Source organism: Neophocaena asiaeorientalis, unplaced genomic scaffold (assembly GCF_003031525.2).
Source record: "Neophocaena asiaeorientalis asiaeorientalis breed wild unplaced genomic scaffold, Neophocaena_asiaeorientalis_V1.1 scaffold964, whole genome shotgun sequence".
Taxonomy (NCBI): Eukaryota; Metazoa; Chordata; class Mammalia; order Artiodactyla; family Phocoenidae; genus Neophocaena; species Neophocaena asiaeorientalis.
Window position 1 is genome coordinate 537,900 of NW_020175787.1, and position 15,027 is coordinate 552,926.

At 49.4% G+C, this 15,027-nt stretch overlaps 1 protein-coding gene across 1 annotated transcript; it reads left to right on the forward strand.

Moving 5' to 3' along the window:
* The first annotated feature begins 164 nt into the window (after window positions 1–164).
* MYOZ3 (myozenin 3) lies at window positions 165–13,513 on the forward strand. The gene is made up of 7 exons (XM_024732254.1): window positions 165–232; window positions 1,994–2,055; window positions 8,032–8,186; window positions 9,177–9,230; window positions 9,335–9,473; window positions 9,914–10,076; window positions 13,311–13,513. Exons 2-7 carry the CDS (start codon window positions 2,025–2,027, stop codon window positions 13,477–13,479), a joined length of 711 nt encoding a protein of 236 aa, XP_024588022.1. The 5' UTR covers window positions 165–232; window positions 1,994–2,024; the 3' UTR covers window positions 13,480–13,513.
* The last annotated feature ends 1,514 nt before the right edge of the window (window positions 13,514–15,027 follow it).

Consider the following 15,027-nt stretch of genomic DNA (forward strand, 5'->3'; position numbering starts at 1 on the left):
GGGAGGGAGGGAGGGAGGGAAGAAAGGAGGAAGGAAGGAAGCAAAGGAAGAAAGGAAAGGAGGAATGAATAAGTCAAGCAAAGTTACTGGGGGACAATTCATTCATTCATCAATCTACCCATTCAATCATTCATTCAGCAAATATCTACTGAGTTCCTACCAGGCCCCGATCTAGGCCCTAAGGATCCAATTCGCAGGCTCAGGGGACCGGTGACTCACTCAGCGTTTCCAGGTGACTTTGGTGTGTGCATACGTATGTGTTCTGTACGTGTGCAAGGCCTTCTGTTTGCAAGGGCCTGCTGCCGGGGCACCTGTCTTCCCTGGGGCCTGGTGCTTTTAGCATCTGTCCCTGGATCCTGTTGCAGCCCGAAATAAGGCTATGAGCCACGACAAGGCAAGGACAACTCTCGTCAGCTGAGGCCAGAGCCGGAGGCAAGGCATACCCAGCTCACTGATGACCGCCTGCACAGACACCGACCACTCAACTCTCAGCTTCCCAACAGAGGTGTTAATCTGAGGGTCTGACACTCCCTCCTGCCCACTGTGGTTCCATCTCTCAGGTACCAGGACTCAAGGGGAGCTCGAGGCGCTGTGGGGGGTGGGCAGTGGGGGGGAGCCAATTCCCAGAGCCCCTTCCCCCAAGCAGAGGAAGGGCCCGAGGGGGTCCGGGGAGGGTGGGGCCTCGTGGAAGCCTGGATCCTGAGTTGGGAAGGGAGGGATTCTAAGCTCTGGGTTACTCTGGGTTAAATGGAGAGGGGGTGGCTAGGGTTCAAGGTTGGGGTAGGTAATGGCTCTGCTCAGGACTCCAAGATCTTTCAGCAATAGAGGGAAGCAGGGTCCCTGTCTGTAAAATGAGGGGCGGGGTCCTTCCCAATGTCTGTGAATTTCTGTAAGGAGAGTGTTTGTCAAGAAACAGATCCGGGGACTGTGGAACCCTAAGTGGTCCCATATGGAGCACCGGCCACCAGCTCGTGGGCATCGCCCCCAAGGAATGCATGTGTACTCATGTTTGCACACAGTTTGAGGGGGTCCATGTATGCCCTGAAGCACATCCATGGATACCCACGATGTAGCCCATTCTCCTCAGGTTACAGGAGAGCTACTTGCTCACAGTTACCGAGGGAGTCAGGGACACCGATTAGAATCCAGGCCATCCAGCTCAGTGCCCACGGACCCGGGGCTGGGTATGGGCGTGGGGGGCACAGATGGAGGCAGATTGTTTTTCTAAAAGAAGAAATATAGAAAAACCTGGAAGCCAAGCAGAAGGGTACAAGGGTTGGTAAGGCCATCAGGAGGCTCAAGGACTTTGCCTTCTCTCCTGGGGGCGAGTTAGGGGATCTAGACTTGGGGCCTGCAGGGCTACTCTGGGGCTTTGGACCTCATTTTATTTGTAAATCACCTCCAAGATTCCTGGGACATGCCATAAGATGCAAATGGGGGGATGGAGGAAGAGGGAGAGAAGGAGCGAGGGAGAAAAGGACACCATGTTAAGTGAACTGAAGGACGGGGGTAGGAAGGGGGCTGACGGTTGTTTTCAGTGTCCTTGGACCAGCCTGCGCCCTCAAGCCTCAGAGCCGAGTCCTGAGGAGAGGAGGGGCGCACCTCGCAGACCCCAGTGCAGCTTCAGCCTAACCACCCGTGCTCCTCTCCCCCTGACTTCAACCTCCAACCTCTTTCAGCCTCTGATTAGCGCTCACTTGAGTCAGTGGACAACAACAGTCAGAGACCCTCGCCTCCCCTTCTCCTAATGTCCCAGAAACTACCCCCAATGCGGTGTGCTTCCCTAGCACCAAGGAAGCAGATTTGTGTGACCCTGAGCATCTCCTTTTTCTTCCGTGGACCTCAGCCTCCTCTTTCCAGCTCAGACACCCTTGCTTGAGACTTTGGTGTGGGCCAAGGCTGCGCAGGGCCGGGGCTGGGTAGACCAAGGATTGGGAGGTCTGGGGAGGAATGGAGGCAGCCTGGACCATTTGTGGCAGTCTCTCCTCCACAGGACGATTCCCAAGGAGCAGAAGGGGCCGGTAATGACTACCATGGGGGACCTCACTGAACCAGGTAAGGTTGACCCAGCCCGTGAGCATTCCTCAGATCCCATGCTTTCTTGCTCCCAGGCTGCAGTCACTCAGGCCTGCTGGCCCCAGGCCTGGGCAAACAGGTGTGAGTTCGAGGCCGGCCTGTGGAATCTGCCGCCTGGGCTGGGAAGCTTCCCGCAGCACTGGGAAGGGCCTTGCTCTGATGCCCGCACCCCCAAGAGCTGAGGTTGAGTGCCCTAGACTGGATCCTGCCCCCACCTAAGTCCTTACCTCAGCCCCAAATAGAGCTCTGAGGGCTCTGGCCCCAGATTCAATCCTAACAATGGCCCAAGCGTCCCATAGATTGCCCCTGCTTGTTTTAACTGGGCCGTCTCCCCGAGCCCCCATGGCAAGAGACAAGGGGTCAGGGGAGAGCAGGGCAGGGGGGCAGGAATAGGCTGCCCGATCTCAAACCATTTCACTTAAAAGCACATTCATCCAATGCATAAATCATCTAAAATACATGATTACCAACTTTACAAGACCTCTTGGCATAATTTTGGAGTCTGTTGATTTGGCCTACTTTAGAGCATTTCAAATATTTTAAAAACAAACTTAGCTAAGTCAGGACTCTCAAACTTCACTGTGAATCGCAGTGACATGGCGTTGTTGGTTAAAAATACAGATTCCCAGCACCAACCCCCAGGAATTCTGATTCAGGGGACCTGGGGAGGAGGCCATACACTAGCCTTTTAGCCAAGTACCCAGGTGATTCTGATGCAGGTGGGAAGTGAACCAAGCTCTGATAAACCCCTGTCTAAGGGCATTGCTGCACTTTTAACTCCTTCAGTGTTCTAGGAAGTATTTAATCATGTGTATGACTTTATGTGTGAGTCGTACTTTTAACTTGTTTTGTATGTTCTTGCCTCCTTTTGTTGGTGTCATTTTTTTTTTTTTTATTCCATGATTTTCTGTGCTGAAATACACAAGCTTTGTGAGGTACTGATGCGCTAACTAGAAGAATCAGGCAATGCATTTTCTTTTCTCTTGTCTAAGTAATTAATTAGTTACAGACCCCCAAATATTGACACACAACGTTTACGCCAGACTGGAAATACGTGAATTGTTGACGATTGCTAAGGTATTAATTAAGGACAATTTTGAAGCTAAAGAAAAGTAGAAAGGAAAAAATCTCATGGTGTCACCGCCGAAAGATAGCCATCGTAAAATAATAATAATAAAACACTTACCGTTATTGTGTGCTCACTATGTCTCAGATACTGTGCTAAGAGCATTTGTACCTTTCGTTATATATATAACCCTCACAACAACTCTGTAAGTTAGATACGATCACACCCATCTTGCAGATGAGAAAACAGGGGTCAGAGAAGCTAGGAAGTCACATATATAGTAGGTGGTAGAACTGAGATTTGACCCCAGATCTGTCTCCAAAACTGCTCCTTTACCACATGGTTATATAAATGAAACATTCATTTTATAGAATATTCAGACAAAGCAGACATGAATGACTTTGAATGTGAAAGTTCCTCATAAAAAAACCATCTGGAGAGAACCACTGTTAACAGTTTTGTGTAAATCCTTCTTCTGTTCATATATAAACATGTTTATATAAACACACACACGGGCTAAATACTATACACTGTGTTCGTCATCTTAAATGTTTTTCACTTAGTGGCACACCACAGACTTCTTTCCATCCTAGTATGACTTATCTCGCCCCTCCCCTCCCCTCGCTCCCCCAGCATATAAGATATTATATATATTTACACACACACATCCCCTAAGGGAGGCCATGAAGGCTCAGCCCAGGTTGGGACCCTTAGGAGTAGAGCCTGAGGATTCCCAAACAAGTGACTTGTTGAGCTCCCACTCCTAGGAGAAGGGAAGTGACAAAAGCACAATCCGGCAGAGGAAATTGCTAAGTAAGGATGTGGGCTCCAAAGCATAAATTAATTGCCCTACAGAATTCATCTCATCTTCAGCAAGGGGGCTGTTGCAGCCTCTACTCACCGGGGCAGTTCTCTGTAGAGGTGGCAGTTGTGAGCTGTTAGTCACTGATAAAGGGCATCTGGGCAGCATGCACCGCAAGATTGATTCCCAGTTTTCACAATTCAAATGGTCACTGCAGTAAACATCCTTGTATGTATATCTTCAGGCATGTTTATTCAACTTTTCTGCCCGAGGACGAACGCCTAGAAGTGGAATTGTTTAGTCAAATAGGTCTTATCTGTAGCTTTTTTTTTTTTTTTTTTTTTTTTAATATTGAGCTCAGTTCAGCTGAACAGCATTTGAGAATATGATGCCAGGGGACTTTTATTATGTATTTAGGTATATGTGGTCTTTCATCTGTTTAAATATGCAGTACATTTTCTTGTTCAAATACAAAAACAATGCAAACAATTTCCAGCCCTCCTCCTTCCTAGGTCCCCAAATTGTCACTGCCAATATTTGGCATATCTCCTTGCAGATTTTTCAATGCATACATAAACATGTGTTTATTTTTTAAAATATACGAGTGGGATGTTAGAATACAGATTCTTCTGAAATTTCCTTTTTTCCCCCTTTTAATCTACAGTGGATTTCTTTCTGATCCTAACATGTAGAAGGTGCTGTCTCTCTATTTGCTGTAAGGATGAAAGAAACATCAGCCTCCTTTTTTAAAACGCTGTTTAGGATTCCATTGAATGGGATGAATCACAGCACCTGAATGGCCCTCAGTGTTGCCTGGTGACCACATCACCCATCCCTGACCCATTCACTCTCCCCTACTGTTCTCTGAGATAACTTTAGCAACCTCTCTTCTCCAACCTCCAATACCTCCTCCCCCACCTTCATTCTCAGCTAATGACCTTGCTTCTTATTTCACCGAGAAAAGTAAAGTGGCCAAAAGAGAACTTCTGCAAGCTCCCGCCTCCACATCTGTCCACTTGTTTGCATCTGTGTCCCTGTTCTCGGTTTTCCTTCCTGATACGATAGATGAACTCTCCTTGCACTGTGTGAAGCCAACCCTTCTTGCTGGGCACTGAACACCCTCCCTGCCCTCTCTCCTGCTCAAGACATTCCTTCAGTAATTCTCCCCTCTCTTTATCGCATCGTCAGATTTTCTCATCAGCTAACAAACATGCTATTATTCCTCCCTCTTTAAAAACAAGCAAGCATGTAAGCAAACCAACAAGCGAGCAAACCACTCCTGCTTCCACAGCTGCCCCCAGCCATGGTCCTTCAGAGCACACCTCCTCAAAGCAGCTGTCTATACTTCCCTCCTCTCTTTTTCACATTTTATTAACCAACTTACACACACACACACACACACACACAAAAGTTGAGAGTGCAAATCCCTGTGGCCCTCCTTTTATTCCTGGGTTCCAGAGCAAATCCCAAAGAGCATGTCATTTCATCCCCCAAATACTTCACAGAAAGTAATAAAAAGGACATTTCCTTACATGCCACAAAGATATTAACACACTGAACAAAATTAAATGTTGATTTAATACTATTTAATAGCCAGTCCTATAGTCAACTTGCTCCAATTTTCTAGTTAACGGGGATCCAAATAAGAGCCACTTTTTAACTGAGGTAGCATTGGTTCATATTTAACGTTATATATTGATAGTTTCACGTGTACAGAATTAAGTTTCTACTTCTGTATACACTACAGCATGCGCACCACCAAAAATTTAGTTTCTATCCTTCATCATACAATCGATCCCCTTTACCCATTTCACCCTCCCCCGCGACCCCCATTCCCTTCTGGGAACCACTACTCTGTTCCCTGTATTTACATGTTTGTTGATGTTTGGTTTGGTTTGATCATTTATTTTGGTTTATGTTTGCTTGTTTTTATATTCCGCCTATAAGTGAAATCATATGGCATTTGTCGTTCTCTATCTGACTTATTTCACTTAGCATAATAACTGTACCCTCAAGGGCCCTTGTTTTTATTTGGTAGCTATGTCTCTTAAATCTCCTTTAATCTAAAACACTGCCCCCGCCTCCTTTTTTCCCATGTCATTCACTCCTTTGAAGACACCGGGCCACCTGCCCTGTAGAACGTCCCACATCCTAGATTTGGCTCATTGCTTCCTTGTGTTGTGTCAAACTGTTCCTCTGTCCTCTAATCTCGAACCCTCTCTAATAAGGCTTTCACGCCCAAATACTCCACAGGAACTGCTTTTGCGGAGATTGCCAATAATAACCCCATGTTACTAAATACAATGGTCAGTTTTCAGCCCTCCTCTTACTTGACATATCAGCAACATTTGACTCGGTTGATCAGTCCATCTTGCCTAATACGCTTTCATCATTTGGTTCTAGGACACCACAGTCTTTAGATTTCCTCCTACCTTGCTGGGTGTTTTCTCCCGGGCTCCAGGGCTGGGGCTCATCTCCTCAGTCTAAATGTTGGAGGCCCCGGGGCTCAGTCTTTGGATCTCTTTATCCATTCTCATATCCTTGGAGATCTCACCTAGCCTCCAGGCTCCAAATACCATTCAGAGAGCTAGAATATGAACGTATGTGTGTTTGATTGTAGAGATGACAAGTCTTCCCGTGCTGCCCATACATATTCCTCTCCTACCAACGTCCTCACCATGCTGACACTCCTTTCTTCCAAAAGTCTTCCCTTGTGGCGCCAACATAAAAGTATGTGTTTTGCTGGTGGGGAAAGCATCAAGGATATGGATGGGCTACCAAACTACTAAGGACGGTCATCAGCCCTGGAATCCGTCTACATGGCTATAATGACTGGTCCTAACTATGAGAAAAGAAATAAACGGGACAGTCTTCATTAAAAAAACAACAACAGCAAATAACCATTTGTATTTCCTGATGTCCCAAATTTTATGTCCAGGTCAATTTTCTCCCATGAACACTAGACTCATATATCCAGCTCCCTAGTCGGCATCTCCGCTGGGATGCCTACAAGGCTCTTCAAACATTATACTCAGTTTTGGAGACAATTAGGGGAGTTTGAACATAGACTAGGCATTATATATAAAAAAAAATTCATTCACTTGGAAAGGTGGAGATCTTTAACTGATAAAAGCAAGTTACAAAGCAGCTGTGCTATGATTTCATTTTGGTTAAAAAGTCACATATGAATACATAGTCAGTGAAAAAGACGGGAAAGGATATACACTAAAGTGTTAGTAGTGGCAACCTCTGGATGGTAGAAAATGGTGTTTTTCTTCTTTTTTTTTTTTTTTTTTTTTTGCGGTACGCGGGCCTCTCACTGTTGTGGCCTCTCCCGTTGTGGAGCACAGGCTCTGGATGCGCAGGCTCAGTGGCCATGGCTCACGGGCCCAGCCGCTCCGCGGCATGTGGGATCCTCCCAGACCGGCGCACGAACCCATGTCCCCTGCATCAGCAGGCCGACTCTCAGCCACTGCGCTGCCAGGGAAGCCCTTCTTTTCTTTTATGTCTATATTTTCTAACTTTCTTCAATGCACTTATATGCTGTTTTTATAATAATAAAAGGCTATTTTAACATTAAAAGAAGACATGTCTAGAACGGAATGCCTGGTCTTTCCTCACATCTCCTCCTCCTCCAGCCTTCCCATCTCAGAGAGCGGCTACTCCATCCTCCCAGAAACCTTGCCTTTACCTCCCACACCTCTCTCTCTGTCTCTCACAGCCCACACCCATGGCCTACCTTTAAAAGATACCTAGAATCTGATCATTACCCACTACCTCCACCCCTATGGGCAAAGAGCTGCATGGGAAATGCATGGAATAAATATACCCAGCCAAAGAACACCTGAAATGATGCTCAATTTCACTGAGTGTCAAACACATGATAATTAAACACAGAGGAGTCATTTCCGCCCATTGGGTGGGCAAAGATTCCTAAGAATAATGACACCCAGGGTCAGCAAGTGTGGGACAAAATCGGCACTCTCATACACAGTGGACGGTGCTGTGCGGAGGTCCCCTTAGAGGCAGCAACCCGGAGCGCCCTGAGGGTTTGGTAGTAAGAGCTCCCTCTGGCCTCTCTGGGCAGTCCCTTTGCTGGACCTGGGCAAGAAGCTGAGCGTGCCCCAGGACTTGATGATGGAAGAGCTATCACTGCGTAACAACCGAGGATCCCTCCTCTTCCAGAAGAGACAGCGCCGCGTGCAGAAATTCACCTTTGAGTTTGCAGCCAGCCCGCGTGTGGTGAGTAAGCCTTCATTGTGTTCACAGGAAAACTGAGGCCCAGAGAGGGCCAGTCGTTAGCCTAGAGCCAAACAATGCGCCAGATAGGACTTCTGCCCTCTATGGGGGGTGTCCCTCAAGTTCCAGCCGGGGACAGCTGTGATATTGCCATCAGATTGACCTCTGCCTTGCTAGGTGATCCTAGAAAAGGGTTAGCCCTTTAGGCACCTTTCCCCAGATACAATACCTAAAGTGTATCGGACAGGATGCCCCATGGAGTGAAGGGACTCTGACTCCTACAAAAAGAGCAGAAGAATAGTCAGGTGCTCTGGGCTGAATTTGCGGCAAGCAGGATTTAGATTACACTTGAGCTTGATCTAAGATGGAAAATGCAGAATGCCGTCCTCTTTTTCCCACTGGAAGAAGGCAAAGGCCACGAGACAGTCAGCTGGTAGAGAAAGGAGGCAAGAATGGCTTGTCCCCCGGCTTCAAAAAGGTGGCAGGCAGTTTCAGGTACTTCTAATGAACTCAGGGGACTTTCATCCTACTCCACTCAATTTCTGGATGAAACAGGAGACGATGAGAGGGATCGATGTGGCAGAATAATAAAAATGACAAAACACCTACCTTTGCTACGTGCTTATGACGGTACTAGCTAAGCAGTTTGCATGCATCATCTCATTTAATGATCAGAGAGCGATATTATTATCATCATCTTCACTTTACAGGGAAGGAAACTGTGGCTCAGAGAGGTTAAATATTATATGCCCAGGGTCAATACTATAATAGCAACTACTATAATAGCAACTAACGTATATAAGAGCACTTCTCTGTTCCAGGGTTTAGCGCTCTACACTATTAATTCATCCTCCCCCAAAAACATCCCTGGGAGGTGGGCTCTAGGATTATGACCTCCCACCACCCCCTGCCTTTTTTTTAGTGGAGGGAGAACCCTGGCCTCCTGCCCCGCTGAGCCTTCCTGCGGTTTATTTGCCCCTCCCCTCCCCCCAGCTCGTGGCAGGAAGCGCCAAGGAGAAGGTGACCGGAACAGCGGAACCTGGGATGGTGAGCATGGACAGAGACCCCGAAGTGGCGGAAGCCTGGGGCAAGGGGCCAGGCAGCTCAGATTCCGCGGTCCACCACCTCTGAGCTCCCGCCCCTGTGCCTAGGCTGCCAATAGCTCCGAGGGGCAGAACTACCGCTCTGAGCTCCACATCTTCCCGACCTCAGGGCCCGGGGGCCCTGAGGATGCCCAGCCCACAGCCGCCCGGCCAGTGAGTGCCCACAGCCCCAGTGCCCTGGCGCCAGGTAAGTGGCCTGCCCGCGTCCCAGGACCAGGGGACCGTAGCGTGGGCGAGCTCCACGGTGGGGCAGGAAGAGCATCCAGAGAGCGTCTAGTCCACCTCCTTCCCAACACACACACACACACACTCACCCCACTCCAAAGACCCAACACAAGCCCAGAGTAGCGCAGCAATGCGCCAAGGTCACAGAGCCAGCCAGGGTCCGAGGCAAGACTAGAGTCTGCGCCCCAACTTGCCTTTCCTCTGCTCCGTCCTCCTTGTTTCCAGGGATGGGGAAGGGTCCTCTTTGCTGGAGCAACTTTAGCATCACATTCCACCCCCTCCCCCAACTCCCCTTTCCTAGCCCCCCCCAAACAGTGTCTGCAGCGGGGCGTGGCGGCAAGGTTAAAAGGAGCCCAGGCGTCCCGCTCGCCCACCTCCCACGTGCCATGCTCCACCCACTAGGCTATGCCGAGCCACTGAAGGGCGTCCCTCCCGAGAAGTTCAACCACACGGCCATCCCCAAGGGCTACAGCTGCCCATGGCAGGAGTTCGTCAGCTACCAGGACGACCTGGGCGAAGGCAGAAGTCATACCCCCAGCCTGGCGGAGTATCGAAATTTCAACAAGTAAGACAAGGCGGGCTGCTTAGGGAGAGACCTGGAGGGAGGATGCGCTGGAGCCAGTCACAACCACAGCAGTAGCTCCATCTTCTGAGCGCTTTCTACAGGCCGGGCTCTACCCCATCGCCTTATATATATATTTATTGAGCCCCTGCTAAAACTCAGTAGAGCTCTTGCCTTAGTACAACTAACTAGTGCTCAATAAATGTACAGGGAATAAATGGGTGAATGTGGCACACACCTTGCTGGATTCTCCTCCACAACAGGGCGGGGCAGGTGCCACAGTTTTTCCTATTCTGCTGGAGAAGAGGATTATCAACAATCTGCCCAAAATCACAAAGCAAGGAAGCAGTGGCGGGGCTGGGATCCAAGTCTGGTTTTGTCTGACTCCAGAGTCCAGGTGCTTATTCTCCATCACTGCTGTGTGCCATCTCCTTGATGGACATCAAGGTGCGAGTCCTTCCCTGGGTGGAGGCCCCAGACCTCACTAGTCCTAGGCCAGCTCAGCATTTTCCTCACTTTCATCAGTGGTCTGGAAGAGGCCTAGAAAGCGATCTTGAGGCTGTACCGCTGTGGGGAGTGGCAGTGAAATTTTGGACACCAGAGGTGAAAGCCACAAAGCAGTGGCTCATAGTGTTTAGCACGTGGGCCCTCGACGAGGGCTTAATGCAGTCTCCACCCCTGGCTGTGTGACCTTGGGCAAGTGGCTTAACCTCGCTGGGCCTCCCTTTCCCCACCTGTAAAATGAGACTGTTACAGTACCTGCTTCATAAGATGGTCGCGAGGATGGCATGAGAGGCCTTAGGCAAAATTTCTGGCAAGTGATAAGCTCTCAATAAATGGTAGCTGCCATTATTATTATTATTATTTACAGGTTGAAATGATGGCTGGAAAAGCCAACAGGGGAGAATTTAAAAGGGATAGATTTAACATCCCGCCCTGGGGGCCTGAAAACAAATCACAGCAGTCAGGACAGGAGCTTGGCAGGAAGGAAGGCTTTGGGCTGGGGGATGCATTTCAACTGCATTTCAATTGGCTTCCTCAGTGTGCTGCTATTCGTGAAAAATGCTCCTCCGGCTTGGGCTGGATTAAGCGAGAAAGTGGAGGGTCCACAGAGAGGAGGCCACAGTCCAGCGCTTCTGGCACCTGCTCAGACCACACATGGAGACTGTGTCTGTCTTGCTAGGCCTGGAGACCAAGCCCTCTGAGGAAGGGCTGAAGGAACTGGGGGTGATGGGCCTTGAGAAGAGACTGCTCAGGAGGCATGTGACTGCCCTCAAACAGCTGAGAGCCAGGGAGGACCATGATGGCAAGAATGGGCCCGACAGGCCTCGTGTGAACCACGAGCCATTGGCAGACATTTTGGGGTTTCCTGCCGGGCAGGACTGTGCTGTCTCTCCTCCTGGGGCCCTCACACCCTGCCTGTCCAGCTCTTTAAAACCCTCAGCTGACATTCAGTGCTAGCAGCCAGCTTCCAGTCTGGCCATTGCAGGTCGCAGCCCCATCCATCTCACGCCTCAGCTCTGACAGGCTGAGGCATGTTCCCACAAAAATAAGGAGGGTCTTAGGGACCCCTGAGCCCAGACCCCTCCTGGGATGGAAGACGCAACTGAGGCAGAGAGAGAAGGAACTGTAGTGTTGGTGGCCAAACTGTGCTCAGGATCCGGGGCTCTGGGCTCCTGATCAAGGGCCCAGCCGTGAGGCCTGCTTGACTTGGAAACAGCCCAGCCTGTTCCTGCGGGGCCCTGGCTGTTGCCATCACAGCTGTGGTGGTCCAGGCAGAAACACTGTCCTGGCTGGAACCCAGGCTCTGGCCCAAGGTTTGCCTTTTTACCCCAGAGCAGGCACTCCGATATCTCCATTGGTCCCAGGCTTCAGGGAAAACACTAAATGAGCAATGCTTTTTATTCTCTTAAAATTAAAAAAGAGTTTGAAAATCATGTATTTATATTATCTTTAAAAAAAACACTAGGCGACTTCAAATAAAGGTAGGGCCCCTTTGTTCCCCATGCTCCAATCCCAGCTCCCTTCCCAAAGGGAACACTGTTGTCAGGTTGGTATGTATGTTTTCAGAACATTCTCTACAAGAGAATATTCTCTACCAGCAGCCACGTACCTATGGGGATGTAGCATTGTTTGGTGTGCACGTGTGTGTGTGTTTTGCTACTTTGTATTTCATCCTGTAACTTGCTTGCTTTTTTCACGCAACATTATGCTTTTTCAGTCTCCTCTTTCTAATACCTATATCTCTTTTCATTCCTTTTAAGTTGCTATATAGTACTCTGCCATGTGAATATACTATATTTATCTTATCCATTCCTCTGCCAGTGGGCGTATGGCTTGTTTCTGGTCTGTCACTAATCGCTGCTCATATCTGCTTCCTTGTGCATACGCTTCCCTAAGCCATATGCTTACAGGTAGAGCGCTGGTTGACAGAATTTGCACATTTTCAGGTTTAAAAGATCCTGCCAGCCGCATAGCACAGGGAGATCAGCTCAATACTTTGTGACCACCTAGAGGGATGGGATAGGGAGGGTGGGAGGGAGGGAAACGCAAGAGGGAAGAGATACGGGAACATATGTATATATATAACTGATTCACTTTGTTCTAAAGCAGGAACTAACACACCATTGTAAAGCAATTATACTCCAATAAAGATGTAAAAAAAAGAAAAAAGATCCTGCCAAATTGCCCTCCAAGGGAGCAACACCAATTTACCCTCCAACCAGCAGTATATGAGTGAGACTTTGCCCCACCACCTCGCTAACTTTGCCCCATTACCAAATCACTTATTCTTGCCAGTCTTATGGGTGAGAAGTGGCATGTCTCTGTGGTAAACTGTAGTCTCTGATTCTCAGTGTTCTTTCTAACCCTCCTTTCTCTCTCCAGCCTGTGATGTATTGTTTTAAGGGGAGATGACAAGAGGAGGGAAAAACTGTGTTCCAATTCTACACCCTTCTGGACCTTCCTTAACAGGAACCTAGAGTTTTGCCAGGACAAGCCAGTTCTCACTGAAAACCTCACTCCTATTTCAAAGCAAGAAGCCATCCCCACTAGGGGCAGATTTGAGAATGGGCAGAGCTGGAGAAACCTGTTAAAGACAGTACAAAACCTTGCTGAGCAACAGGGAAACTGAGGCCCAGAGAGAGGAGGGGAGGGGGCTGCCCATGGAGACCCACAGGTCTGTTCCGCCACCCTTTCCCACACAGCCTTCCTCCCCTGCTGCTCTTCTCTCCCCAGGACGCCAGTGCCCTTTGGAGGAGCCCTGGTGGGGGAAACCATTCCGAGGGCAGGCACCCCCTTCGTCCTGGAGCTCACCAGTGGCTTGGAACTCCTCCGCCTCAGACCCAGCTTCAACAGGGTGGCCCAGGGCTGGGTCCGCAACCTCCCAGAGTCTGAGGAGCTGTAGCCCCAGCCGCTTCAATTCCCCCATCTCAGAGTTCGGGTAACACCTAGAGCCAAGACTCGTGGACAGCACTTCACAGTTTACGAAGGACCATCACACACACAAATGGCCTCAAAGGTCACGAAGTTCAGCAGTTCCCAAATGTGGTGTGCTTCAAAATTACCTGGAGGTGTTTTAATACAGATTTCTGGCCCATCCCAAACCTGCAGCATCAGAATCTCCTGAGTGGAGGGTCTCTGTTAGTAACCAGTACTCCCAGCTGATTCCAGGAAAATTCGTCCCCGGTTTGTATCTTTAGGAATCCAAACCACCAATGACTTCACGTCCAAGCCTCTACTCTTTCCTGCTCCTGTAGTCTAGCTTACGCTGCCCCAATGGCAGGGAGCTCACTAGCCGCCTATTTACCGGTGAATCACTCTGATAATTAGATTTTCCTCTTACTGAGACACAGATGGTCCTTATTTACGCTGTTAACATTTACTAAGCACCAACTGTGTGCTAGCCGCTGGGCCAGCTCCAGGGAGAGGGTGTGGTAAGCCCAGGCCCTAGCCTAGGGAGGAAAAGACAGTAGAGGAGACAGATTTGTAAAGCAGGAAGTCATCTTAATTTTCCCTAAAGTACGCTAATTGACTACTGAGGAACAAAGTACCAGTGAAGCAGAGGAGGGGTTCTCTAACCCTGCGTGTGGGGTGGGATTCTGGGAAGCTTCCCAGAGGATTCAAGTGGGGCCGCAGAGGAGTGACAGTCCATCAAGGGAAGGGGGTGTGACGGGGAGAGTGTGATGGGGAGGCATTCCTGGCAAGTGCACAGCAAGTGCAAAGGTACAGAATTGTCATGGGGGCAGGTGTTGTGGAGAAGGGAGATGGCAATGTCAGAGGAGTCAGTGACTCCTCAGGGGGCCAGAGTGGGGTGGGCTGCACTAAGGAGATGGGGAGGTTCTTAGGCTGGAGAGCGAGGGGTCTCGCTGGTTGCTGTGTGCAGCACAGACTGGAGAGGAGTACAGCTGGACGCCAGGATCCTTGAAGGAACAAGGCCTGGACTAGGGAGGCGGCCACGGGGTCAGAAAGAAGGGGCAGCGCTCGGCACCTCACAGGGCAGGTGCAGAGTAGGTGCTTACAAGGACGAACCCTTTCCAGCCCCTTCCACTCACCGTTTAGAGCAGGCGCCAGGGTAGATCTTGTCCTAGTCTCCACCAGGAGTTCTTCGGCCTGTGTGCTGGCTCGTTAGGAAGAGAAGGGCAAGGAACGCCTCACCGCAGCTGGTGTGATGATTATGATTATGGCTGCTTTTTATTGGGCGCCTCAGGGCTTGGGCTGGTAGTAGGTTCTCTCCATATCCCATTTCTAATTTTCAGTACGACCTTGAGACAAAGGTATTGTCCCGTTTTACAGATGTGGATATCCAGGCTCAAAAATGGGGAAGTGACTTGTCCAGGGACAAGTGGGGATCTGTCCGATTCCAGTGGATGTTTCTTATCACCCCACTGGGCGGCCAAGCCCATTCACTCTGGAATCACCTGGTCATGGTGCCCTGCTTTAGAGTTTAGAGGTT

What these genes read in the sequence shown, in the direction of transcription:
- MYOZ3 (XM_024732254.1), top strand. Translation starts at nt 2,025, where the DNA reads ATGACTACCATGGGGGACCTCACTGAACCAG. An exon ending in TTGCAGCCAGCCCGCGTGTG is followed by an intron (nt 8,187 to 9,176) that starts GTGAGTAAGCCT and finishes CCCTCCCCCCAG; the next exon opens with CTCGTGGCAGGAAGCGCCAA. An exon ending in GAACAGCGGAACCTGGGATG is followed by an intron (nt 9,231 to 9,334) that starts GTGAGCATGGAC and finishes CCCTGTGCCTAG; the next exon opens with GCTGCCAATAGCTCCGAGGG.